The following is a 27478-nucleotide window of genomic DNA, read 5'->3' on the forward strand; positions in this document are numbered from 1 at the left end:
AGATTGACAAATGACACAAACAAGACCAAAAATGACAAAAACAAGAAACAAAACAACAAAAAGTTGACAAACACAAATGAGACAAAAAAAACTAAATGATCCAAGCAATACACAAAACAATGAATACAGCAAAACACAAAATGACAAGAATGAGACAAAAATCACAAGTGAGACAAAAAGGAAACACAAAACGACAAAAACGAGAAACAAAGCGAAAAAAACACGAGACAAATGACAAAAGTCAGACAAAAAAAACCCAAAAACAAGACAAAATTTTACTAAAATGAGATGCAAAATGACAAAAACGAGACAAAATGACAAAAAATTAGACAAACAACACGAAACAAAACGAAAAAAGAGACAAAAAAATTAGACAAAAATCTTACAAAGCAACAAAAAAATGGACAAATGACAAAAACAAGACAAAAAATGCTAAAAATGAGAAACAAAATGACAAAAACATGAGACAAACGACAAGTCAGACAAAAAAATCAAAAAAGAACAAAAGCAAGACAAAATATTACAAAAATGAGACACAAAATGACAAAAGAACAATGAGCAATTTACTATTTTACTTTATGATCAAGGTGTAGAATTTATTTTACATTTATAGTTTTACATATTTACAATTTGCAGTTAATATCTCCTCTCTGACACTTTACAAAGTCGTCCCATGGGCCGGATTGGACCCTCTGGAGGGCTGGTTTTGGCCCGCGGGCCGCATGTTTGACAGCCCTGGTTTAAAGCCTTCAAAGCGGTTCATGTGTGGGGAGCAGCTCTGTAGTTGTGGCTGCTTTATGGTGATTTCCTTTGGAGGTCTGCCAAGGAAAGCAGTCAGCCACACATGACTCCATGTTTGGGTGCTTCACTTTAAATTACACAATTCCTTAGTCAACAAATAGCGCACACGAGTGAATCTGTGCACGAGGACACATGGACTGTATTTACACACACAGTTTAGCCACATTCACACTCCCTCAAACACTCTGAGTGCTTCTGGCTGTGAAATCTGGCTTATGGGTTTGCTGGCATAACATACAAGTGGCTGCTCTCAGACATGACTCACGAGACTCGACGACAGAAAACAAATCGCTGGTCCCGACCGAGGCGGCCGGTCGCTTTGGTCTCATTTCTGTAAACACGCCGACCTTCTCCTAACAAATCAAAGGCACGACCCACAGGCCTTTTTCCAAACAGCTCCTTCAAACAGCTACTATGATATATGAGCTTCTGAAAATCTGTGAAGGGATATTTTGAAGCTTGGATTTCAAGTTAGTTTCAGGGCATAACAGAGCAAAATCCGTTTAATTCAGTCTTCAGTTTAGATTACTTCAAATTCCAGGTGTGATCAGTAAAGTGGAGGAGAGATTAGATGTGATTAAATATGCAAGTTTAATTACACAATCAGAACGTCGGGTTCAGTCTCAGTAAGGTGTTTTACCACCAAGGGCTGCCAGATTTGCATCACTGGTCCTTGACAGTGATTCTACAAGCCTGTGCAACTCTACTGGAGGGATAAAATACCATTCATCACAACAATATTCCCTCATTTAGTGTTTTGATGATCGTAGAGGTGAGTTCTGTCTCACATGTTGGCCCCAAGGCTCCCACAGGTGTTCAGTTAGGTTGGAATCTGGTAGCAAATGATTCCCAAAGTCGGCCAGATTCCACACGGACTGCTTTGAACACGTTATATGGGCAGTAGTGTGTATGCAATGACTACTTAGATACAACCTAAGATGCCTGTAAGCAATGGGGTTATCCAAACAGACTAGAAGAGTAGTGAAGTGCATGGCATTTATGCGTAGCTGTTGCTGTCTGCAAGGGAGTTTACTCAACGCTTAATCAAACCATGCCAACAAAATAGCCCCGCACCATAACAAACCAACCAAGTCCACTCACTGTAGCCATCTAAGGTTCTTCTTTAAACTCAGGGGTGTCAAACATGTGGCCCGCGGGCCAAAACTGGCCCTCCAGAGGGTCCAATCTGGCCTGTGGGACAACTTTGTAAAGTGTCAGAGAGGAGATATTAACTGTAAATATGTAAAACTATAAATGAAAAATAATTTCTACACCTTGATCATAAAGTAAAATAGTAGATTGTTCATTGTTCTTTTGTCATTTTGTGTCTCATTTTTGTAATATTTTGTTTTTGTTGTTTTTTGTCTTTTGTTTGTCTGACTTTTGTTGCTTTGATCATAAAGTAAAATACTATATCATCATTGTTCTTCATGTTTTGTATAAAGATGTTTCCTTAAATATGAATATTTTCGCACTACAACAAAGGAAAAATTTGGAGTTGTGAACATGGTGAGCACATACATAGCCAGCGTCTTCAATGTGCCATAGTCCTCAGGACAAGACATCCAGAATGCGCTCAGGCTTTCAGCACCATGGAGAGCAGCCTGGATTTCAGCCAGCTCGCTCTGAATGGACGCCTCGTCCAACGGCATCATTTTCACCACGTTTGTGGAGAATTCTCCACTTGGGCTGATGGTGAATGGGTCACACACAAATCCAATGACATCCCTGGAAATGAAAAAGTCATGGAATCAAGCAGAGAAGTTGTCTTTTAATTGTGTGATGAATGTCTTCATCTTGTCTATTTTGTTGCTTTCTCCCACTGTCTTCAGTGTGTTGAAGTGCAGCAGCCTCTCTGACAACAAATCTGCATGGAACAGATCAAGTTTGTTCCCAAAGGCATCAAGTTTTTCCACCAAATCCACCACTGATTTTTCTTTTCCTTGCAGCTGGAGATTAAGTGTATTCAAATGGGAGAAAATGTCTGTTAAAAACTCAACGTTGCACATGTATTCTCTGTCTTGCATGATGCGGAGATGGTCAGCTGCCGCTTTTGATTTACTTTGTTTCAAAAAATCCACTACTTGGGCACGGAGTTCAATGAAGCGCTGCAGTTCTTTGCCCTTACTGAGCCAGCGCACGTCATTGTGGAGTAACAGGTCATCATGAGAAACCTGGGATTCCAGCACAAATTTGCTGCGTGCTTGAATTTCCTCTGATGTGGTTAATAATTTTCATTGTTTTCTCCATCACCTCTTTGAGCTCCCCGCTTAGCTTTGCACACAGCACGCTTTGATGGATAATACAGTGAAGTGCGTTAGTTTTAGGAGCGACAGTCTTTATTCTGCTCACCAGACCCTTGTTTTTGCCAATCATGGCAGGTGCACCATCTGTCACTGTCAGGTTGATTTTATCCAGGGACAATCCATGGCTTTTAAAACAATCCTCCAGTTTTCCAAAGATGATGTCAGCAGTGATGTTGTCCTCCAGCGGAAGCAATGCCAGCAGCTCCTCACGGAAATCTTTGCCATCAAAGTATCTGACAAAAACACAGAACTGTGAAATATCCGTGTTGTCAGTGGACTCATCAATAGCCAGTGAAATGTATTTGGCTTCCTTGATCCCGTCAATGACAGCTTGCTGGACATGCTCTGCCAAGACGTGCACATGACGTGTATACGTGGACGTGTGTTGAGGCAAAATCTCTCTATCACTCCTGGTGGTTGACTGTGGTATAGGTGATAGGAGCCTGACTCATAAAGGCTAAAAATGCCTTCAGTTTTGTAATGAAATGGAAAAAAAATAGAAACAATAAACATCAAATAATAATGTTATGCCAAAATTTGATTTTTATTTAATTTTTGTTTTAGGGTCCGGCCCCCAAGGTGACTGTCCAGTAAAATTCTGGCCCTCTGACAAATATAGTTGGTGACCCCTGCTCTAGGGTGTGCAAGAACTACAGACTTTACTTTATCTTTCATAACGCTGTCCTTATTTGTTCATACAAAAACTGGCAGTAGTATTTGTGTGAAGAATAACTAGTAGAACAACACTACATTCTCACCTCCACACATTCAGCCAATAGCCTTGGAAGATGGCGTGGGCGTCCAATTGTCAGTTTCAGAAAGTTACAAGAGTTGTAGCCAGGAAGGAGTGAATGTGGGGTGTTTGGTACAGTTCAACAATCAAACAAGCACTTTGTTTGAAGCATAACCTCAGTATGATTCCATCAGTTTAGTCCCTGGTTCACCAAACATCAGTGATCTCTACTCAAACCCTTGTTGAAATCCAAATTAAAGTCCAAGACTGACCTTTGGGAAAACACGTGCATCCTCTTGGTTCAGGAAAAGACGTTTTCACTGCATCCAAGAGATGCGTTTCATGACTTTAGTATTGTGGCATGTCTGTGATCTGCTTTTTTCCTATAAAATTAAACAACTGAATGAACATCCTTTGTGAAAAACAAAGTCTGTGCAGACTCAGTTCTTGATTAATTGACTTAAGTGACATTTTTCAAACAGGAGGGGAGAGGCAGAGGACAGATAGAGAACATTTGAGGAGACGGAGGCAGACAGCTCTCCACAGAGACCCTCCATGGTCCACGACGTGCCATTAAAGTCCTGCTAGCAGGAGCACGGCTTGTTAGAGGACATAAATGCCAACAGCTGATACGAGACAATCAGCGCAGGATGGAAAAAGTCTCTGCATGTGTGATGTTAAACTCACAGTTTCCCGGATCGTTCCACTCTCTGGCGATGTCTCCCTCTAATAGGCACCGATGTGAAGGTGGAGGGTGTCACAGTGTCACCCCGTCTAGCGAGCAGTATTACTATTTCCTGTTACCATGGTTTCGCCATCACGGGTCCAACTGTCACACATGAAATGGTCCCAGATGGCCGGCGTTGATTTCATTAGCTGAGCTTCTTTAAACAGGATCCAGTGATTTTTTATTTATTATTTTTTTTACAGGGATTATCTCTGGTGACTGGCCAGCCAGCAACGTTTAGATCAGGGGTGTCAAACTCATCTTAGTTCAGGTTCCACATTCAGCCCAATTTGATGTCAAGTGGGCCGGACCAGTAAAATCACAGCATAATAACCTATAAATAACCACAACTCCACATATTTCCTTTGTTTTAGTGCAAAAATGTTCACATTTAAGGAATTATCTTGATACAAAACATTATGAACATATTTCTAAAAACATTTAGTCACACGTATCTGGAACTCAACAATCTCCTATTTTACTTTATGATCAATACAACAAAAGCCAGACAAAAAAAGAAACAAAAAATACAAAAACAAGACAAAATATTAAAAAAAGAGACAAACGACACAAAACAAAGCAAAAAAGAGTCAAAAGATTTTACAAAACCTTACAAAGCAACAAAAAATGGACAAACAACAAAAACAAGACAAAAAATGACAAAAGTACGAAACAAAACGACAAAAAAGTAGACAAACAACACAAGCGAGACAAAAAGGTAACACAAAACTACAAAAATGAGAAACAAAACACCAAAAACATGAAAAAAATTACAAAAATCAGGCAAAAAATACAAAAAACTGCAAAAACAAGAGAAAATATTACAGAAGTGAGACGCAAAATGACAAAAAATTAGACAAACAACACGAAACAAAACAAAAAAGACTCAAAAAATTTGACAAAAAACTTACAAAGTGACAAAAAAATGGACAAACGACAAAAACGTGACAAAAATGTGACAAAAATTACAAAAGCGTGAAACAAATGACTAAATTGTAGACAAACAACACAAGCGAGACAAAAAACCCCAAACTGACACAAATAATACACAAAACAACAAATAAAGCAAAACACAAAATGACAACAGAACAATGAACAATCTGATATTTTACTTTATGATCAAGGTCTAGAAATTACATTTATTGTATTACATATTTCCAATTTACAGTTCATATCTTCTCTATGACACTTTGCAAAGGGCCGGATTGGACCCTCTGGAGGGCCACTTTTGGCCCGCGGACCGCATGTTTGACGGCCCTGGCTCAGACAGATATGGCAGGGACTCAGAGCTAGATAGCACTGCTGACAGTCGCTGCTCTTCATCCTGTTACTGTATTTCAGAAAGTGGATAACTCCTCAGTCGAGATTGGTAGTGAATCGTCTGTCTGACGAGGTGAAGTCAAAAATGGGTTTCTCTAGCACTTTCTCTGTAAAGTGTCAGAAGACGACATTAACTGCAAATGTAAATATGTAAAACTATAAATGTAAAATAATTTCTAGACCTTCATCAGAAAGTAAAATGCTGGATTGTTCATCGTTCTTTTGTCATTTTCTGTCTCATTTTTGTAATATTTTGTCTTGTTTTGGTTGTTTTTTGTCTTTTTTTGGTCTGATTTTAGTCGTTTGTTTCACGTTTTTGGCATTTCTATTTATCCATCTATCTCCTTGTTTTTTTGTCTCGCTTGTGTTGTTTGTCCACTTTTTTTGTCATTTTGTTTCTCGCTTTTGTTAACCAACACAGTGACCATCTGGTTATTTAATGCTGATAATAATTGCATTGTAGTCCTATTTGGTTGCCAAATTTATTTAGCAAGTTGAACTGCTGTAGACTTAATGCTCCAGTTTTAGACACAGTGGAGATTTGACTTAAAGGCACTTTTCCTAGTTCCAATATACAGCACTTCCTCTGCTGTGTGAAGAAATACAAACTTAGTCTGTAATGAGATTCCACAGAGTTCCATCTGATGCAACTGATAAATACATATTAATGTATGGAAAATGTGTTCACGCCCACGCACAACACATGCATAATTCACAACACGCGCTCCCTTGAAGTGAAGAGTAAACAAACTCGTCAGATAGCCAGAGAAAGGTAAATGTTTGAATCCTTTTAATGCCTCATTCGGTGACATTTACCCCTCTAACCACCTGTAATGAACTAACAGCACTGCAAGCACATGCACAGACGTTTTCCACGCGCTGGCCTTTAAAACATCCTCACCGCTCATGTAGCTAATCATCCACTGAGCGAAGTAACACTCTGTTATAGATCCAATACTCAGTTTAATATCAGGAGGCAAACACAAAGGCAGGATGTGCTCTCTGATCTGAGCTTTGTTCACTGTGAGAGCTTCTGCAGCAGAGAGAAAAGGGGAGATTATGTTTACGTCAGGGGCGTCAACCTCATCTTAGTTCAGGTTCCACATTCAACCCAATTAGATCTCCTGTGGACCGGACCAGTAAAATCACAGCATAGTACCCCATAAATAACCACAACTCCACATTTTTCCTTTGTTGTAGTGCAAAAATGTTCACATTTAATGAATTCTCTTTAGACCAAAAATTATGAACAACCTGAAATTTCTTAGGAAAAACAAATTCAATGTCAACAACATTCAGCCTCAGTTTATCATTTCCACATTACAACTTCCAGATCACAGAGTGTCTACAAAGGAACACAACATTTAGTCATCTGGAACTGAATAATGTAGTATTTAACTTTATGATCAAAACGACAAAAGTCAGACAAAAAACTCCAAAAAACAACAAAAACGACAAAATATTACAAAAATGAGAAATCAAAATAACAAAAGTGAGACACAAAATTACAAAAACTGAGACAAACGACACGAAACTAAACAAAAAAGAGACAAAGAATTACACAAAAAGGTTACAAAACGACCAAACAATGGACAAATGACAAAAACGAGACAAAAAATACACAAATGAGATCAAAAATGACAAAAGCGACAAACAAAATGACAACAAAATGGACAAACAACACAAGCGAGACAAAAAAAACCTGAAATGACACAAACGATGCACAAAACAATGAATAAAGCGAAACACAACATGACAAAAATAAGAAAAAACATGAGACAAAAAGGAAACACAAAACGACAAAAATGAGAAAGAAAATGGCAAAAACGTGACAAAAGTCAGACAAAAAAAGACAAAAAACAACAAAAATAAGACAAAATATTACAAAAATGGCACAAAATGACAAAAGAACAATCTAGTATTTTACTGTATGATCAAAACAATTTGTCGTGGTCTCGGAATTATTTTAAATTCATAGTTTTTGAAATTGCAGTTAATGTCTTCTCTGGAATTTTTACACTTTTAGGGCCGGATTGGACCCTCTGGAGGGCCGCTTTTGGCCCATGGGCCCCATGTTTGACAGCCCTGTTTTCAGATTTGCATTCCAGTGAGACCTTGCTGTTGTCACTGGTTTGCATACACGAGCACACACACACACACACAACCCCACAACTACACACACACACACGTCTGAGTGTAACGAGAGACGACCTTGAACAGAATGTGAGCATTACGCATTGACTGGAAAGTTAGTGTAAACAGCACTTGGTTGAATTTTAATAGAGCCACTCCAGCTGTAACTAAAGGTGTTTTCACGGCCTTCTGTTGATAAAAGGTACAACGCTGGTAAACGGCGTGTCCTTGGTGCACCCGCTTGTTTTCCCCTGGAAACATTTTGTCAGAACTTAGAAGTCAGCCAGTGCAACACGCCTATTCAGTTGCAAATCATTCCCATGGGGAACAAACACACCTGTGAGTGTGTGTGTGTGTCTTCATTTGCAAATCAAATGTTTCCCCCATAGCGCTCCTGCGACAGCTTCTAGCTGTGCGTCAACGCAGAGCGACAACAAACAGCTCATGGAACATATTCACTCATATGCCAACGTCTTTCTGTCTCCTCCGCTCAAGGTGTCGACGATAATTTTAGAATCGCAGCAAAGGACAAAACGTCGTCCTCAAAAATCCCATTTAGCAAATCTCCAAAAGGCATGCGTGCCCATTTGCATACTCTCCTATAGTATCACACACACACACAAATACACACTGTTGCACAACAAGGATGTAAAGCAGGGGTGTCAAACATGAGGCCTGCGGGCCAAGACTGGCCCTCCAGAGGGTCCAATCCGGCCCACTTTACAAAGTGTAAAAATTACAAAGAGGACATTAACTTCAAACTGTAAAAACTAATTTCTAGACCATGACAAGTTGTTCTGATCATAAAATAAGACACTAGATTGCTCATTGTTCTTTTGTCATTTTGTGTCTCATTTTGTAATAATTTGTCTCATTTTTGTTGTTTTTTGTGGGGTTTTTTGTCTGACTTTTGTCATTTTGATCATAAAGTAAAATATTATATCATTCAATTCCAGATACCTATGATTAAATATTTTGTGACTCAATAGATAAACTGTGATCTGGAAGTTGTAATGTGGAAATGATAAACTGAGGCATATTATGGTTGAAATTGATTTTTTTTTTTCCGAAGAAATTTCAGGTTGTTCTGAATGCTTTGTAAAAAGATAATTCCTTAAATGTGAACGTTTTCACAATCAACTTTTTTTTTTTACACTAAAACAAAGGAAAAATGTGGAGTTGTGATTATTTATAGCTTATTATGCTGTGATTTTACTGGTCCAGCCCACTGGAGATCAAATTAGGCTGAATGTGGAACCTGAACTAAAATGAGTTTGACACCTCTGCTTTAACATTTCTGACAGCTTTAACTGAAATTTTTGTGAAAAAATTCACATATTAAATGTTAAATACACTAACTGTTGTGCTGATAATGGGAAAATGCTGTAATATTTATAAGTTACACAAACTTTATTTTATATAGTATTTTCATATAAATTTTCAACTTTTTTTGCAGTAAAATATGGAATGAAGCACATTCTTTAACCCTAAAATCAACAATATCAATACATTTCTTCATCGTGAATGTAGAAAATGTTTTACGGTAGCATTCTGGCAACCACAGCTGCTGGAAATGTGCTGTAAAAACAACATTTTTTAACAGTGCACTCTGTACAGGGGATTGGGGCATGACGACCTGTAGCCTCACCTCTCTGTCTCCCTGTTGAAACAGCACAGGTGTTTCCTCTGATAGCTCTGTGTCTCTCTGACCAGGAAGTTGCAGCCGTCCACGCCTTCCCAGCCAAAAGACTGACATCCAGTAGCCTCGCTCAGACGGACCCGTCAACACATCAGACCATGGCCTCACCTCAGGACGCCACTCTCTGTGAGTATTTGCTCGTTTTTCATTTGGGAATTGTATTTTACCAGCAGAGTTCTAAAGTTATTTTGCTGTGATGCAACGTCAGATGTGTTGTAACACATTACAGGAGGCCCGGCTCTGTGATTGCATCAGGGTTACACTACTCTGTCAAGCAAACAACAGAGGCTGCAGGATGCTTAATGCAATGTTTTGTCCCATTTGTTCTATGAGATAAACATTTGGCAGAAAAGCATGTTTTAAAAACTAGATTGTTCGTTTCCAGATAAGGCCGCCTCCCTGGCAGCTTTTTTAATGGGAATCTGGGGGTTTGCTAGATACCGGGCTTCCATTAATGCGATAGCAACGCTGCGGTGGCTACCTACAGGTTGTTTTTCACCAGTGCTGATAGCGGTGGACTCACAGACGGAGCTTACAGTGTGAGCTACAGTCCATTTATAACTCTGAACACGCTGGCCTCACAGGTATCACACAATGTTGACTTTGTGTGGGTGAGTGTGGCTTTTGTTTGTGTCTGTGTAACAGAGAAATTGGTTCAAAAACTCTGGGTTAAAAAACCTACAAACACATTTCTTCGAAATTAAAACAATTTGCATAGAGCAGGGGTGTCAAACATGCGGCCTGTGGGCTAAAACCGGCCCTCCAGAAGGTCCAATCCGGCCCGCGGGACGACTCTATAACTGTAAATTAGTAAAACTGTAAATGTAAAATAATTTCTAGATCATGACAAGTTGTTTTGATCATAAAGTAAAATACTAGATTGTTCTTTTGTCATTTTGTGTCTCGTTTTTGTAATATTGTGTCTCATTTTTGTTGTTTTTTGTCTTTTTTTGTCTGACTTTTGTTGTTTGCTTCATGTTTCTGTTGTTTTGTTTCTCCTTTTTTTCGTTTTGTGTTTCCTTTTTGTCTCGCTTGTATTTTTTGTCTTATTTTTGTCATTTTGTGTTTCACTTTATTCATTGTTTTGTGTCGTGTTGTGTTTTTTTGTCTCATTTTTGTTGTTTGTCCATTTTTTTCACTTTGTAACTTTTTTGTCTCATTCTTTGTCTCTTTTTTGTTTTGTTTCGTGTCGTTTGTCTCATTTTTTTCATTTTGTGTCTCACTTGTCGTTTTGTGTATCATTTTGTAATATTTTGTCATTTTTGTTGTTTTTTGTCTTTTTTTGTCATTTTGATCATAAAGTTAAATCTTCTATGGTTCAGTTCCAGATAGCTGTGACTAAATGTTGTGTTCCTTTGTAGACACTCTGTGATCTGGAAGTTGTAATGTGGAAATGATAAACTGAGGCATAATGTTGAAATCATAGATTGTGGTTTATAATATATGCAGACACTCAGCAGGAAGGTAAAAAAACAACAAGAGCTACATCCATAAATCTCAAGCTGCTTTAGATCAAAAGATAAAAAAATGATGATCCTATTTTCACCTTTAAATTTTCTTCAGTAACCCAGTTATCTGTACATCTATGATTACATTGCAAAAAGCTAATAGCGAATTCTGCATGTTGTTTAACGGCACAAACTGAAGAATAAAAGTGGGGCTTAAAAACAGTAGCAGTACCTTCCACTGGCTCATCGGTGGGCTTACAGGACTGAATTTACCTGGCTTTCTTTTCTGACTCCCTCCAGTTTCACACAAAATTTCACATTGAGCTGATTAAATGAATGGAATGGAAGTGAATTGTTGAAGAAAAATACTTCTTTTATAATCCAAGGACATGACTCGTTGAATGGACAGATGAGCAAAGAATTTGCTGAAAAGCAGACATGACAAAGACACAGTTTCAATGATTCCAGAAATTTAAGAGTTAAAGGAGTCACTGGAAACTGAAGATTGCCATGAATACACATGGTCTTTACAAACATAAACTTCTTAGTTGGAAACTGTCAATATCAAAGTTAAGACATTGAATACAGGGGGTCCTCGACTTGCATCAGAGTTCCGTTCCTAAGTCGATTTTTGCCGTAAGTCAGAATTCCAGCGAAAATGTAAACAAAGCCGTTACGTGCATCATAATATTGATCAGTTCTTTGGAAAAAGTCATGAATGCCAACAACTTTCATGCATGTATGACTCATTTCACTAGAAGATAACACAATATGTTGCACTGTTTTTACATTTGCCAACAACTTCCACGTACCCAGTTCCACTGTAACCACGGAACGCCGTAAGTCAAGGACGCCGTAACCCGAGGGCCCTCTGTACTGTTTTTTTTTATTTTCTGGTTGTTGTTAGTAATGATCTGATGTGCATAGACTAAGTGTAACTGTGCAGATACAGTTAACATTTTGGTTATTTTTACGACCACCGTTCACAATGGCAGAAGAAAAGATGTTTCAGAATATTTGAAGGGTAAAAGTTCACTTAAAGACCAAACATCTGTCATATATGAATGAATCCAACACTAAAACTTCTGTCCATATGTGTTGATAATGGACCAAACTTCAGCAACTTATAATAAAGTTGTGTTTTTATTGTTGCCAGCTCACCTGTTGCAATACTTTGGCAGTTACTTTATGGACTAGAGAGGTAACTTTCTAGAACCCCATTCATACACACAGTAATGTCACAGCTCCAGATATCCTGCTTTGAAACAGATTAGAGGTCCTTAACCCTCCTGTTGTCCTCATTTATGGGCACCAAAAAATATTGTTTCCTTGTCTGAAAAAAATCCAAAAATTCTGAAAAATTTCCCCAAATTTCTGAAAATCTGCAAAACTTTCAGGAAGAAAATTCCAATAATTCCTTAAAAATTTCCCTTGAAAGTTTTATTTTATCCCCCAAATTTGCCAAGAAAATCCTTATAAATATTTTCAAAAAATGAGTAAAAATCTTCCAAAAAATCCTAAAAATATCTAAAGTGATTCCATGTATATCAGTAAAAGTTCTAATATTTTCTTTAAGAACATTCACATAAAATCAACCAAAATCCAGTGAAATTCGCTGGATTTTGGTAGATTTTTTTGTGAATGTTCTCAAGAAACATTTTTAACATTTCTTTTTTCCACCAAAAAATGTTCAGAGATTTCCCAAAAATGTTGAAAATGTGGACATCAGAAGTTTCACTGTGAAAATGTTTTTTTCCCCACATTTTCAAACTTTAAAACGGGTCAATTTTGACCCGCAGGACGACACGAGGGTTAATAGAAAAACTATGTCAGAAATATATTTTGACTTCAGTAAATGTATCAGACAACAGTAAATAATTATCCATGTGGAGGTCAGGACTCAGCTTTGTTACGAATGATTTAACTACAGCGTATGAACTGTGACTATGACCACTCAAGTACACAGAGTTATTTACCGTTATATCCTGACTGATCCTGTCTCCATGTCTCCTGGGAATCATTTAGAATTATAAATAATTAGCAAAGTAGCTGCTATGTTGTGCATAAATACATAGAAGTCTCTCTCTCTCTGCTGTCTGATCCTGCAGGTATTTAATAAACAGCTGGAAGCAACAAACATCAACGTTTCAGTGAGCCGTCAACTTCCTGTTTCTTGTGCCAAAGACACCAATGAGAGTGATGAGAGAGAGTCATAAAAGTTGGGCAGTTGTGGGGCCAAAACAGTGAGCTGGAAGATGCTAAATGTTAGCAGAACTGCAGAGTGGGTGTTTCAGTCGCCAAGCCTTTCATTTACAAGAAGCAATGCAGTCCATTACTGACCTCCACCCATCAGCCACAACGTTATGACCACTGACAGGTGAAGTGAACAACATCCATCATGTTCTAATGCAGCGTTCTGCTGGGAAACCTTGACATTCATGTGGATGTTTGACATGTACCACCCACCTGAACATTGCAGGTCAAACAACCTCCCAATCCCCATGGCAACAGCAGTCCTTGATGCCAGTTGCAACCCGCAGCAGGACAAATTACCCCAACACACGACAAAGCTAAGGTGTTCACCCGAGTTCCACACTCCCCAGATCCAGATCTTATTGAGCATCTGTGGGATGGTCCAGGATCAACCTGATCTAGGTAGGACCCACCCTGCAACCAAAAGGACCCTCAGAATCCACTGCCACCATCCTGGTCCATGCCCCACTGGGTCAGAGGAGTTTTAGCAGCATAAAGGAGACCAACACAATATTAGACAGGTGGTCCTAATGTTATGCCTGATCGGTGTATATTTACAGACACAACTGTTCAAAAGTTTGGGGTCACCCAGACAATTTAACATTAACATTCCATAACTATTGTAGAACTAGCATACAATACCATTCAAACGTTTGGCGTCATCCAGATAGTTTTATGTTTTCCATGAAACTCCCACTTTTATCCATGTGCTAACATAACTGCACAAGGGTTTTCTAATCATCAATGAGCCTTTCAACACCATTAACTAACACAATGTAGCATTAGAACACAGGAGTGATGGTTGCTGGAAATGTTCCTCTGTACCTCTATGGAGATATTCCATTAAACATTTCCAGCTACAATAGTCATTTACCACATTAACAATGTCTACACTGGATTTATCATTCATTTAATGTAAGCTTCATTGAAAAAAAAGTTTTTCTTTCAAAAATAAGGACCCCAAACTTTTGAATAGTAGTGTATTTACTTCCATTTATATATTCAGTGAGTGTAGCTGTATTAATGTTTGTCCTTTTCTATGCTTTGGCAACACCGATGTGTTTATATGCCACACTATTGCAGATTGAACCTGAAAAAAGATTGCATGTTTGGTAGAGTTAGGAATCTAAAGTGATGGATGCATTGACAGGCCTTGAAATGATATCAAGGTGCGTGCACACACATGCTCAGAAAGTCAGCCACGCATCGTGACACTCAACATATTCATACAGCCTGGATGAGCATCTTTCCATCTCCACCTGAGATCAGTCGGGCTTTCGTGTCGCAGCTCACGTCTCTAAATCTCTGTGCCATGTCTAAAATTGGAGCTTGTTGATGATCCCCAGCGTTGTCCCGACTGAGCGACGGCTTTTTGTCTTGGCTGACAAGCTGACGGTGACAACACCTCCTCGTCTGCCAGGTCCAATGACAGACAGTAGTGACGGAGGGTAAGGGGTACAGGAGCCGTTCCCTGTAAAGCCACGACGTTTAAATAAAGCACAGTGGCAGAGTAACTATGCTTTAAACAGATGCAAAGCTCACCTCTAAATCTCCACACACACCGCTGCTCTGCGTAAACAGGCTTCCATGTCGACATGTTTGGTCTCGTATTACAACAGAATCGCAGCTGTGGAACTGTGGATTTCTTTTTGGCACACACAGTAGTGCAAGAAAAACAGGAATCCCTTTATTGTGTTATTTAAAAATTGTGTGTGTTTGAGTAGAAATATCTGTGAGTTTATTTAATTAAGTCTGGGGCTGATTAAACTTGTCAAACAGGATTCACCCAAGAGAATTTTTCAAAGTCTGCAAATGCTGCCAGTTGGAGGTAGATTTGCCAAAAGACTGTTTTCATTTTAATTAATCTCCTCCTAGATTTGCCTGCCTAATGATGATGTCTTTATAGTATCATCCTGTAAAAAAAACAAACAACACTTGTCACTTTCAGAATTGATTTCCTTTGGGGCTATTATTGGACACAACTATCTTTAAAGACAACTTTACAACTTTGAAGATGTTGCTCACAGATTAGCAACGTCTCTGCACTTGTTGGTTTGCGATCATCATAATTACACTATTGATTTCTGTAGTTGCCCCTTTGCAAATCATTGATCCACCGTTTACCCAAGTAGTTGTTTTTTGTTTTTTTTAACCATTTTATCGTGTCTGTTTTCTTGTTTCCTAAATTCCATCTTTAAAGTAACATTCAGAAGTAACTTTTTGAGGAAAAAGTATGATCTTCCTGTTAAGACCAGTGCTTTATCGTCCTATCCGTCCACCCCAACCTCCTCCCTACAAGGACTGTGCGACTCTCCTTACTTCCTCTTTTGGTCCCATCATGTTTATACAGCCATTAAAGGGCTTTATCAGTAGAACTATGGGTCGTAATGAGATGATTGAGGCAGCAGTTGGTTAGCTTAGCAGGAGGAAACAGCTAAACAGCCTCTGGAATAAATAGTCTCAGTCCAAAGTTCTTGAATGAGTTAATCATTTTTTTTTGCCTTAAACTTAGTTGGCATCCTTAGCTCACTCAAACATCCTGGTAGAGTCCCTTTCTGTGAGGATATGAGACGGATTGTTTCCACACTTACATTTCCTGGTTTTCCTTTAAAGTTTAAAGATTTTGTGTTAATTATTCTTTAAAATGTGGCCTGAATAATAAGACATTCCTAACTTGCAGACAAAGTGAACTCAACATTGTCTTCCACGTAGTGTATTTTTGGTTTTTTTTTCCAAATGAAAGCTTCCGTCGTCACGCATGATAGGTTCACATACGATCGAAAATCAAACATCTGACAACTCTTTTTGTTTTTACAGTTTCGTGACTGTTTTACGCTGTCTTTTAAATAGTGTAGTTTTGTTGATTTTTAGTAGAAAACAGGGTTTCAGGGTTTAAAAGGTCAAAGCAAGTTCTGCTAAAATGTTTTCACTCAAGTGAAAACTGGGCTTCATGGATATTTTATTTCAGATTTTAGTATCACGTTCTCTTATGAACATGTGAGACTACATGTTGTTTGCTTGCTAATCATAGTTTAGCATTTTTCACAACTTTTGTGATTTCGTTGAGGAGGTCATAAAACTATCAAATGATCACGCTGGCTTGCCAAAAAGTTCTGGCCGTATGTCTTCAAAGTACATCTTTTTTCCTTCTGGTATTGTGTAGTCTGACTCTCCAATAAGAGACACACTATAAGCAGACTTAATTCTAAAGCAATATGCACCACTTTAATACATAAATGGTGCATGTAGTCATCAAAAATATAAATAGATTTAGCATTATTGATATCACTGTTGGGCTGCACAGTGGCGCGGTGGTTAGAACTGTTGCCTTGCAGCTAGGAGATCCCCAGTTCATGTCCCGGCCTGAGCCTGGGATCTTTCTGCATGGAGTTTGCATGTTCTCCCTGTGCTTCTCCGGGTTCTCCGGTTTCCTCCTACAGTCCAAAAACATGCTGAGGTTAATTCGTAACTAAATTGTCCGACCCGAGTGAGGATTAGGTGGTGTATAGAGGATGGATGGATGGATGGATGGATGGATGGATGGATGGATGGATGGATAGATGGATGGGTGGATAGATGGATGGATAGATGGATGGGTGGATAGATGGATGATAGATGGATGGATAGATGGATGAATGGGTGGATGAATGGATGGATGGATGGGTGGATGGATGGATGGATGGATGGATGATAATGATGATGGATGGGTGGATGGATGGATGGATGGACGGATGGATGGATGGATGGATGGATGGATGGATAGATTGATGGATGGATAGATGGATGGATAGATGGATGGATGGATAGATGGATGGACGGATGGATGGATGATAGATGGATGGGTGGATGGATGGATGAGTGGATGGATGGATGGATGGATGGATGATAGATGGATGGATGAGTGGATGGATGGATGATGGACGGATGGATGGATGGATGGATGCGTGGATGGATGGATGAGTGGATGGATGGATGAGTGGATGGATGGATGGATGAGTGGATGGATGGATGGATGGATGGATGATGGATGGATGAGTGGATGGATGAGTGGATGGATGGATGGATGAGTGGATGGATGAGTGGATGGATGGATGGATGGATGGATGGATGGATGGATGGATGGATGGATGGATGGATGGATGGATGGATGGATATTACTGTCATAAAACCACTCCATTGAATTTCATTTTGGCCTGGACATAATATATCCCATAATGTTGTCTACTTGGAAGTAGGACTCTCTAAGGAGCTGAGAATACAATTATTTGGGGTTGAGAACGTGTTTGCATTGTTTTTTCACCAACCAAAATACCAGGTGAAAAACTCTCTGAATCATTAGTATTAATTAACAGAACTCCATTGAACCCAGATACAGAACGCCAGCTTCACTGTAAATCTCTTTATTGGCAACGTACTCCAACAAGTTAAAGATCTCTTTCAGCACTTTGTTCACTGGGAATATTTTAGTTTAAAACTCATTTGACTGTGAACACACTCTGGACCTCGGTTTGGGGATGTTCAAAGGCTCCTTCATTTGGTATTCTACTGGAGTGTGTTTATTTTCCTCTTCAGGAAAAGGAAATCCATGTGCAATTTCAGTGGGATTATCAGCAGAGTGCAGCTTCTCCTGGAGCCCGATAACCAAGCTTTTCTCCAGTCGATGTGCTGCCAGCGGCACCTCATGGGGTGGGCTCCTGAGTACACCTCGTGTCTCGTATGTGAGGCTGGTAAATAGTCGTGATCACAGCAAATAATGCAGAGAGAATGGACATGGAATGGTTTGTGCAACGCTGTACAGGCTGGATTTTCTTTTGTATTGTCTAGTAGGATGTAGGTTGAAGAAGATTGAGTGGATGGCCCTGGGCTGACCAGATACAGACAGGAGGTCACTGCTTTAAAAGAGGACCTTTGCCATTGCTTGAGGGTAGTGTACGTACAAGAAAAAAGAAAATGGTGCAAGGACAGAAAGAAAGAATGACAAAAAGCAAGGAAACACAATAATAGGACTTCACCGATTACCTGTGTATTCCTTGATGGTTAAAAATGCTCCCACTGCATTGCCATTCTGTGCATCTAAGGAGTCGTCTTTGAAAAAGGATCGTCTTCATTACAGACATTTAGTTGGGTTTTTAGGGGATGTCAAACTCATCTTAGTTCAGGGGCCACATTCAGCCTAATTTGACATCAAGTGGGCCGGATCAATAAAATCACAGCATAATAACCGATAAATAACCACAACTCCACATTTTTCCTTTGTTTTAGTGCAAAAATGTTCACATTTAAGGAATTATCTTTTTACAAAACATCATGAACAACCTGAAATTTGTTTAGAAAAATAAGCTCAATTTCAACAACATTCAGCCTCAGTTTATTATTTCCACATTACAACTTCCAGATCACAGTGTCTACAAAGGAACACAACATTTAGTCACAGCTATCTGGAACTGAATGATATAGTATTTTACTTTATGATCAAAACAACAAAAGTTAGACAAAAAAAGACAAAAAACAACAAGAACAAGACAAAATATTGCACAAACACATAAAATGACAAAAAAATAACACGAAACAAAACAAAAAAAGAGAACAAAGTTACAAAGCAACAAAAAATGGACAAACAACAAAAACTAGACAATAAATTAGACAAATGACACAAATGAGACCAAAAATGACAAAAGCAAGAAACAGTGCAACTAAAAAGTAGGCAAACAACACAAGCGAGACAAAAAAACCTACAAAATGATGCAAATGATACACAAAACAATGAATAAAGCAAAATGACAAAAATGAGACAAAAAAACCCAAACAAGACAAAAAGGAAACACAAAACAACAAAAACGAGAAAGAAAATGACAAAAACATGAGACAAACAACAAAAAAAAGACAAAAACAACAAAAACAAGACAAAATATTACAAAAATGAGACACAAAAGAACAGTGAGCAAAATGACCCAAAATTGTTCAGAATGACTTGGAAATGATCCATAGTTACAGAAAATTAGTCCAGAATGACATGAAATTCATCCTAAATTACTTGAAAATTATCGCAAAGACACAAAACATGATCCAAAATGATGAAAAAAGATCCAAGATGATATTAAACCTTATTGAAAATGACAAGAACTTGTCCAAAATTACTCTAAAATTGTTCAGCATGACTTGAAAGTGATCCATAATTACAGAAAATTTGTCCATAATGACCACAAATTTGTCCAAAATGACTGTAAAATTGTGTCTGTAGTTCTGTCTATGTTACGTGTGAGGCAGCGTGGATGAAATCTATGTGTGCTGAGTGTCTGAGTCATAAAACACATCGATATTTAGCCTATGTAAAGTGTCTTCTGTCTCACAGCGTGGGACGTCTCTGTCTATAAGTCTGCTGTGACATAAGGTTAAGGGCATGTTGGGTACCTCAATTCTTAAAGCTATAAAAAGCTCATCCACTTAGACTCTCCCCCCAAGTCCTTCCTATTTTTTACGAAGGGGGACTTCTAAAATAAAATCAGCTGTCACCGGATGCCGGGGCCTCACTGAGCTCAGAGCACTGCTGGAGCTGGTCTCCAGGCCTCACTGTCCGTCTCTGAAACTGGCCCACTAAACCCGTTTTCTGTCCTGGAGCTGGATTCTATTGTTGTTTTACTTAAAGAGCCACATCCACAGAAGGTAAGCAAAGCATGTAGCCCATCAGGACCGACTCTCGTGTCGACTGAAGGCCGCTGTCGCTGTTTTTTTGAAGTGATTTTCCAGAGATTGGAAATGGTGGATGACATTTCAGCTGATAATGAATCTGTCTGATGTAGCCGGGCTGGAGACAGGAGACGTCTTTGGAGTAGAATCAGAACTGAGATGAAGTGGACGGGCTGGATCTATCAGAGAATGAGGTGTGATAGTGTAGAACAGGGGTGTCAAACATGCGGCCTGTGGGCCAAAACCGGCCCACCAGAGGGTCCAGTCCGGCCCGCGGGACGACTTTATAACTGTAAATTAGTAAAACTATAAATGTAAAATAATTTCTAGACCATGACAAGTTGTTTTGATCATAAAGTAAAATACTGCATTGTTCATTGTTCTTTTGTCATTTTGTGTCTCATTTTTGTAATATTTTGTAGTTTTTTGTCTTTTTTTGTCTCACTATTGTCGTTTTATTTCTCGCGTTTGTCATTTTGTCTCATTTTTGTAATATTTTGTCTTGTTTTTGTTGTTTTTTTGTCTTTTTTGTCTCACTGTTGTCATTTTGTGTTTTCTTTTTGTCTCACTTGTGTTTTTCGTCTTATTTTTGTCATTTTGTGTTTTGCTTTATTGATTGTTTTGTGTACCGTTTTAGTCATTTTGTTTCATGCTTTTGTCATTTTTTGTTTTTTTCTGTCGTTTGTCCATTTTTTGTCGCTTTGTAATGTTTTTGTCTAATTCTTTGTCTCTTTTTTGTTCTGTTTTGTGTTTTGTCTAATTTTTGTCATTTTGTGTCTCGTTTTTGTCATTTTGCATCTCATTTTTGTAATATTTTGTCATTTTTGTTGTTTTTGTGTTTTTTTGGTCTGACTTTTGTCATTTGCCTCATGTTTTTGTCATTTTGTTTCTCGTTTTGTGTTTTTTTTGTCTCGCTCGTGTTGTTTTTCCACTTTTATGTTTTTTTGTTTCTCGCTTTTGTCATTTTTGATCTCATTTGTGCAATATTTGTCTTGTTTTTGTCGTTTGTAACCTTTTTGTCTAATTCTTTGTCTCTTTTTTGTTTCATTTCACATCGTTTGTCTAATTTTTTGTCATTTTGTGTCTCGCTTTTGTTATTTTGTGTCTCATTTTTGTCACATTTTGTTGTGGTTGTGGTTATTTCTAGGTTATTATGCTGTGATTTTACTGGTCACTAGAGATCAAATTGGGCTGAATGTGGAACCTGAACTAAGATGAGTTTGTTGTAGGATGGTGTTTCCTCTTGGATTTGTGCGTTTCATAAAACATGCATGGCTCCTTCCTGCTTCCTTCCACCAGACGTACCCAGCAGCAGTTTGATCTGGAATATTCTGAAAGCGTAGCAAATCGGAGACAAAGTGCTTAGCCTAGCATAAGGAAACGCTGGAGGGCCATTCAGTCTCCTTGTAAAGAAGTTATTTTGATAGATTTGACAGCTTAATTATTGTGCCTGTTTTGCTTTCGTCTGTAAGGAAGAATTCGCCCTCCACGGCTGACATTTCAATTAGTGGAGCTTGTTTCGGCTCCCCTGTCAAACCTCAGCAGGCAAACGCTTTGGTCAGTAAGTAGTGAACAGAAAATTGGGTGGCTTAAGGCTTCCGTTGTGAGGAGAGGGCAGAACAGGGGTGACGCCTCTGTGATTAGAGGACAACCTCCGCCTGACAGAGATCCATGGCTCTTGATTTTGCTTTTAGCTATGAAGCCTCTTACACAATTCTTTTTCCTCTCCTGTGCTGTCCCTTCCCTAACACTCCACCTTCCCACTCCTCAGCTGCATTAGAGCCGGCAGCAGCGAGGAGGCAGTGACAGGAAGGTCGACAACCCCGGGCTCGGCTCGATATAGCCGCCGAGTCGTGCACACTGGCAGCCACATGGCCTCAAATGTTGACTTCTCCTGGCCTCTCCCACTCCCATTACCCCTCGGTCAATGCCATCTCTGCTGTGGCACCGAGGAGAGAGGAACAAAATCACAGCGAGATGCTTCTAAACAGCCCAATATGGTCTCCATAAAACACGGACGTCAAACTCATCTTAGTCCAGGTTCCACATTCAGCCCAGTCTGATCTCCAGTGACCAGTAAAACCACAGCATAAGAACCTAGAAATAACCACAACTCCACATTTTTCCCTTTAAGTGCGAAAAATACATTCTGAAAATGTTCACATTTAAGGAATTGTCTTTTTTTTACAAAACATCATGAACGACCTGAAATTTTTTAAGTAAAATAAATTCAGTTTCATCAACATTCAGCCTCAGTTTATCATTTCCACATTACAACTTCCAGATCACAGAGTGTCTACAAAGGAACACAACATTTAGTCACAGCTATCTGGAACTGAATGATATAGTATTTTACTTTATGATCAAAATGACAAAAGTCAGACAAAAACCCAAAAAACAACCAAAATGACAAAATATCACAAAAATGAGACACAAAATAACAAAAGCGAGACACAAAATGACCAAAAAGAGACAAACGACACAAAACAAAACAAAAAAAGAGAAAAAGTTAGACAAAAAAGTTACAAAGTGACAAAAAATGGACAAACAAAAAAAACGAGACAAAAAATGATACAAGTGACACAAACTAGACCAAAAATGACAAAAATGAGAAACATTGACAAACAACACATTGACAAACAACACAAGTGAGACAAAAAAAACACAAAACAATGAATAAAGCAAAACACAGCAAGACAAAAACACACAAAATGACAAAAATGAAACAAAACAAAAAAGAGACCAAAAATTTGACAAAAATGTTACAAAACGACAAAAAATAGACAAACAACACAAGCAAGACCGAAAAGAGACAAAACAAGACAGAAAGAACGAATAAAGCAAAACACAAAATGATAAAAATGAGACAAAAAGGAAACACAAAACAACAAAAACATGAGATAAACAACAAAAATCAGACAACAAAAGCTAAAACAAGACAAAATATCACAAAAATGAGAAACAAAATGACAAAAGAACAATGAGCAATTTTGTATTTTACTTTCTGATCTAAACAACTTGTCATGGTCTAGAAATTATTTTAAATTTATAGTTTTACTAATTTACAATCTGCAGTTAATGTCTTCTCTGGAATTTTTACACTTTGAGGACCGGATTGGACCCTCTGGAGGACCACTTTTGGCCCGCTGGCCGCATGATGGACACCCCTGGTTTGTAGAGTGAATATTAATGTTATTCCACATAGGCTCCTTTATCAGGAAAAAAGCAGCGAATACTGAGAGAAGAGCAAAATAATAGTGAGTGTGGTGGTGAAGATGTGGTCTCCATAAAAGGATGAAATAACCCGGGTCAGAAGTGAAAGCCTCTAAAGAAGTTTGGTATCAACACCGCGCTGTAAACAGAGACTTGGCCTTTGTTATACTGGGGCATCTTCAGCAATGAGACCGTGTTTGAAAGCTATTATTAATGCTAATTAGACATCCGCTGGTGCCAGTACTAATTAGCAGCGGCACAGGGAGACGGTGAAATGACTTTCAAATCTTTGAAACTATCTTATTAGGAGGTCTTCCATTTTGAGATCACTGTTTTTTTCTCTCCTTTCATTTCCTTCACACACTCATAAATCTCCTTGTTACAGGGGAACATGACGCTGCAGACAGAGCCGGTTTATAAAAAGGCTGGGTTTATTTTCTCCCCCTCTGGAGCCTGGTTACCTCACCTCCATGCTATGGCGACTTTGCATACTCTCAGAATCTCCGAATCGCTGTTGTCAACACTCGTGGCCGTCGAAACGCTCACGTCTCTGACTCTGACAGCTCCAGACCATGACATAAACGTTTATCTCAAGTGATAAATGAGGGCGTTTTCCTTGTGTTTCTGTCATCAGGCTGGTATGAGGTCACACCGCAGCCTCAGGTATAGGATTTCCGACCCATATTTATAGGATGTAGCGGGTAAAACCCTGTTTATTTTCAGATGCTGCCGTCTCCAACAGCCTCTTACCCCCCCGATGGGTGTCAGACTCATCTTAGTTCACGTTCCACATTCAGCCCAATTTGATCTCCAGTGGGCTGGACCAGTAAAACCACAGCATAATAACCTATAAATATAATAACTCCAAATTTTTTCATTTGTTTCAGTGCAAAAATAAGAATCATTGACACATTATAACCTACAGATCACAGTTTATCTACAAAGGCACAAAACATTTAGTCACAGGTGTCTGGAACTGAACAATATAGTATTTTACTTTAAAAAAAAAAAAAAGACAAAAACAACAAAAACAAGACAAAATATTACAAAAATGAGACATAAAATGGAAAAAACGAGGCAGAAAATGAACAAAAAAAATGAGATAGACACGAAACAAACAAAAAAAGGAGACAAAGAATTAGATAAAAAGGTTATAAAGCGACAAAAAAGGGACAAAAATGATAAGATACGAGGCAAAAAATGACACAAACAAGACAAAAAATGACAAAAGCAAGAAGCAAAATGACAAAAAAATAGGCAAACAACACAAGTGAGACCAATAAGAGTCAAAACGACAAACGAGACAAAAAGAACGAATAAAGCGAAACACAAAATGACAAAAATAAGGCAACAAACATGAGAGAAACAAAAAGGAAACACAAAACGACACAAATGAGAAACAAAACAACAAAAACATGAGGCAAACAACAAAAGTCAGACAAAAAAAGACAATAAATCAACAAAAATAAGACAAAATATGACAAAAATGAGACACAAAATGACAAAAGAACAGTGAACAATCTAGTATTTTACTTAATGATCAAACCAACTTCTCATGGTCTAGAAGTTATTTTAAATTTATGGTTTTACAAATTTACAATTACAAAGTTGTCCCGTGGGCCGGATTGGACCCTCTGGCGGGCTGGTTTTGGCCCGTGGGCCACATGTTTGACACCTCTGGGTTCTTGGTTACGCTAACATGCCTGATGTAGCAGAGAGCTAAAATTGGTGGGATGGGGAGAGCTTTTGTCACATGGTGTTTGAGTTCAGACCCAGTCGCTCCAGTGTGTGTCACAACTTGTGGCTTTGTGAAATACGTTTTTCTGGCAACGTGCTGATGTCCTTCATGTAGCTGGCTAACATGCTAGCCAGGCAGGAACATTGTAGTGCATCACCAGACAGATAGGCTAGCTTCTTAGCACACAAAGATGTTTCTGTATCACTTCTAACTGTCTGACAAGTGTTTTGTGGAAAAGTTTATGCCGTCAGATTACAGCTCAGCTCATTAGCAATGATAGCTTCCTCCATTTTGGACTCTCCAAGCTTTCTAGTCTGTCAAAGTTCAGCATTTCCAACACGACTTGCTATCGATATGTTAATGGAAGTTAAAGTCACATTCATTTTTTTGCCTAGATCAGGAGTGTCAAACTCATCTTAGTCCAGGTTCCACATTCAGCACAATTTGATCTCCAGTGACCAGTAAAATCACAGAATATTAACCTATAAATAATCTCCAAATATTTCCTTTGTTTTAGTGAAAAAAGTATATTCTGAAAAGGAATTATCTTTTTACAAAACACCATGAACAACCTGAAATTTACTAAGAAAAATAAGTTCAATTTCAACAACATTCAGCCTCAGTTTATCATTTCCACATTACAACTTCCAGATCACGGAGTGTCGACAAAGGAACACAACATTTAGTCATCTGGAACTGAATGATGTAGTATTTTACTTTATGATCAAAATGACAAAAGTCAGACAAAAAACAAAACAAAATATTACAAAAATGAGACACAAAATGACAAAAGAACAATGAACAATCTAGTATTTTACTTTATGATCAAGGTCTGGAAATGATTTTGCATTTATAGTTTTACTATTTGCAGTTAATGTCTTCTCTCTGACACTTTACAAAGTCGTCACATGTTTGACTCCGTTCAATTCGATGGAGATGTCTAGTTCAGTTCACCGTAGATATTTTAACCAAGAAGTGGCCGCAGGAAGCACCGACACCGAACCGAAGCAGAACTTTCATCAGTCGTCAAGCGCCGCTTCGTATCGCTCGGCGCATCCCAGCGGAAGGCCAATTAGAGAAGAGCATTGATTTTACATTTGACTTCTCAGCGCTACAAAGCATCATTAGGCAACAGAGAAGGTTCAGCATCCACCCACACTGGACCTTTTAGCTCATGGCGTGTTTTTTCCTTCTCTCTGGGCGAAAACACCGTGGGATGAAAGAAGACCTCACACAGAAATTATTCTCCCTCATTATACGCACATGCTGTAAACTTTTGACATTTTCAAATCCTCCTCCTTACATTTTTTTTCCTCGACGCATATGTTTACTGGTGTAAGTTCGACTCAAAGCGGGGGTCAGGGAGTTGTTCCTCGGAGCTGATTGATGCTGATTTGAAAAGTCTTGCAGCAGCTGTGTTTCAGATGCATATGGATCAGATGAAGGTCCCCTCGGTGCTGTAGCAGCACACAGATTAGGAAAGATGCAGTACATACCGTTCACGCTTCGCCGTGCAGAACCAGCTATCTGAACACCACTTCTGAGGCTTGATATAGCTCACTCCTCGTTGTCGTGGTGGTTTGATTTCGGCATCAGGTGGGTAGAAATGTGACATCTCCAGTCACAGCGCCTTGACAAAAAACTGGAAAAAGACATCGACTTCAAAAGAACCTGGGTCAGCGAGGCAGGTCACGCAGGCGGAATAAATATCCACCGATTGGTCGTGTTGACATCGACTTGAACTTTAACACTTAAGGGCAAAGTAGCTTAACATAAACATAAGACGGTCATAGATAAACCCTATAGATTTGTGTGATGGCAAACAGTTTATCAGAAATCACATTTTGTCTTCTTCTTTAAAAGTTCAAAAGCTACAATATTTAAGAGCATCAGCTGCCATTTCCAGCCTGTCAGGGAAATTCAAACTTTAATTGTTGTGCCAAAGTTACCAAATTCAGCAAAAATGGAACCAAATTATAAAAATGCATTAAGTTAAAGAGTTTAATTGATCTTTAGTGCTACTATCTGACTGAATTCTAGGCTCAGTAATTCTGCGTTTTTGTTAAAAAGGAAAATATGAAGACTTAACATCTAGGCCAGGGGTGACAAACATGCGGCCTGGGGGCCAAAACTGGCCCGCCAGAGGGTCCAAACTGGCCCACAGGGCGACTTTGTAAAGAGTAAAAATTACAGAGAAGACAATGACTGCAGATTGTAAAACTGTTTAAAATGTAAAATCATTTGTAGACCATGACAAGTTGTTTTGATCATAAAGTAAAATACTAGATTGTTCATTGTTCTTTTGTCATTTTGTGTCTCATTTTTATAATATTTTGTCTTGTTTTTGTTTTTTGCCTGACTTTTGTTGTTTGTCTCGTGTTTTTCGTCTTATTTTTGTCAATTTGTGTTTCGCTTTGTTC

At 38.6% G+C, this 27478-nt stretch overlaps 1 protein-coding gene across 1 annotated transcript in view; it reads left to right on the plus strand.

Moving 5' to 3' along the window:
- xirp2a (xin actin binding repeat containing 2a) overlaps window positions 1–27478 on the plus strand; it is a 77237-nt gene that overhangs the window by 23034 nt on the left and 26725 nt on the right. Inside the window, 1 exon segment of the mRNA XM_055008496.1 lies at window positions 9734–9845. Coding sequence (XP_054864471.1) covers window positions 9734–9845 — 112 coding nt within the window.

The sequence above is a fragment of the Amphiprion ocellaris genome, chromosome 24 (assembly GCF_022539595.1).
Source record: "Amphiprion ocellaris isolate individual 3 ecotype Okinawa chromosome 24, ASM2253959v1, whole genome shotgun sequence".
In the NCBI taxonomy this organism is placed as follows: domain Eukaryota; kingdom Metazoa; phylum Chordata; class Actinopteri; family Pomacentridae; genus Amphiprion; species Amphiprion ocellaris.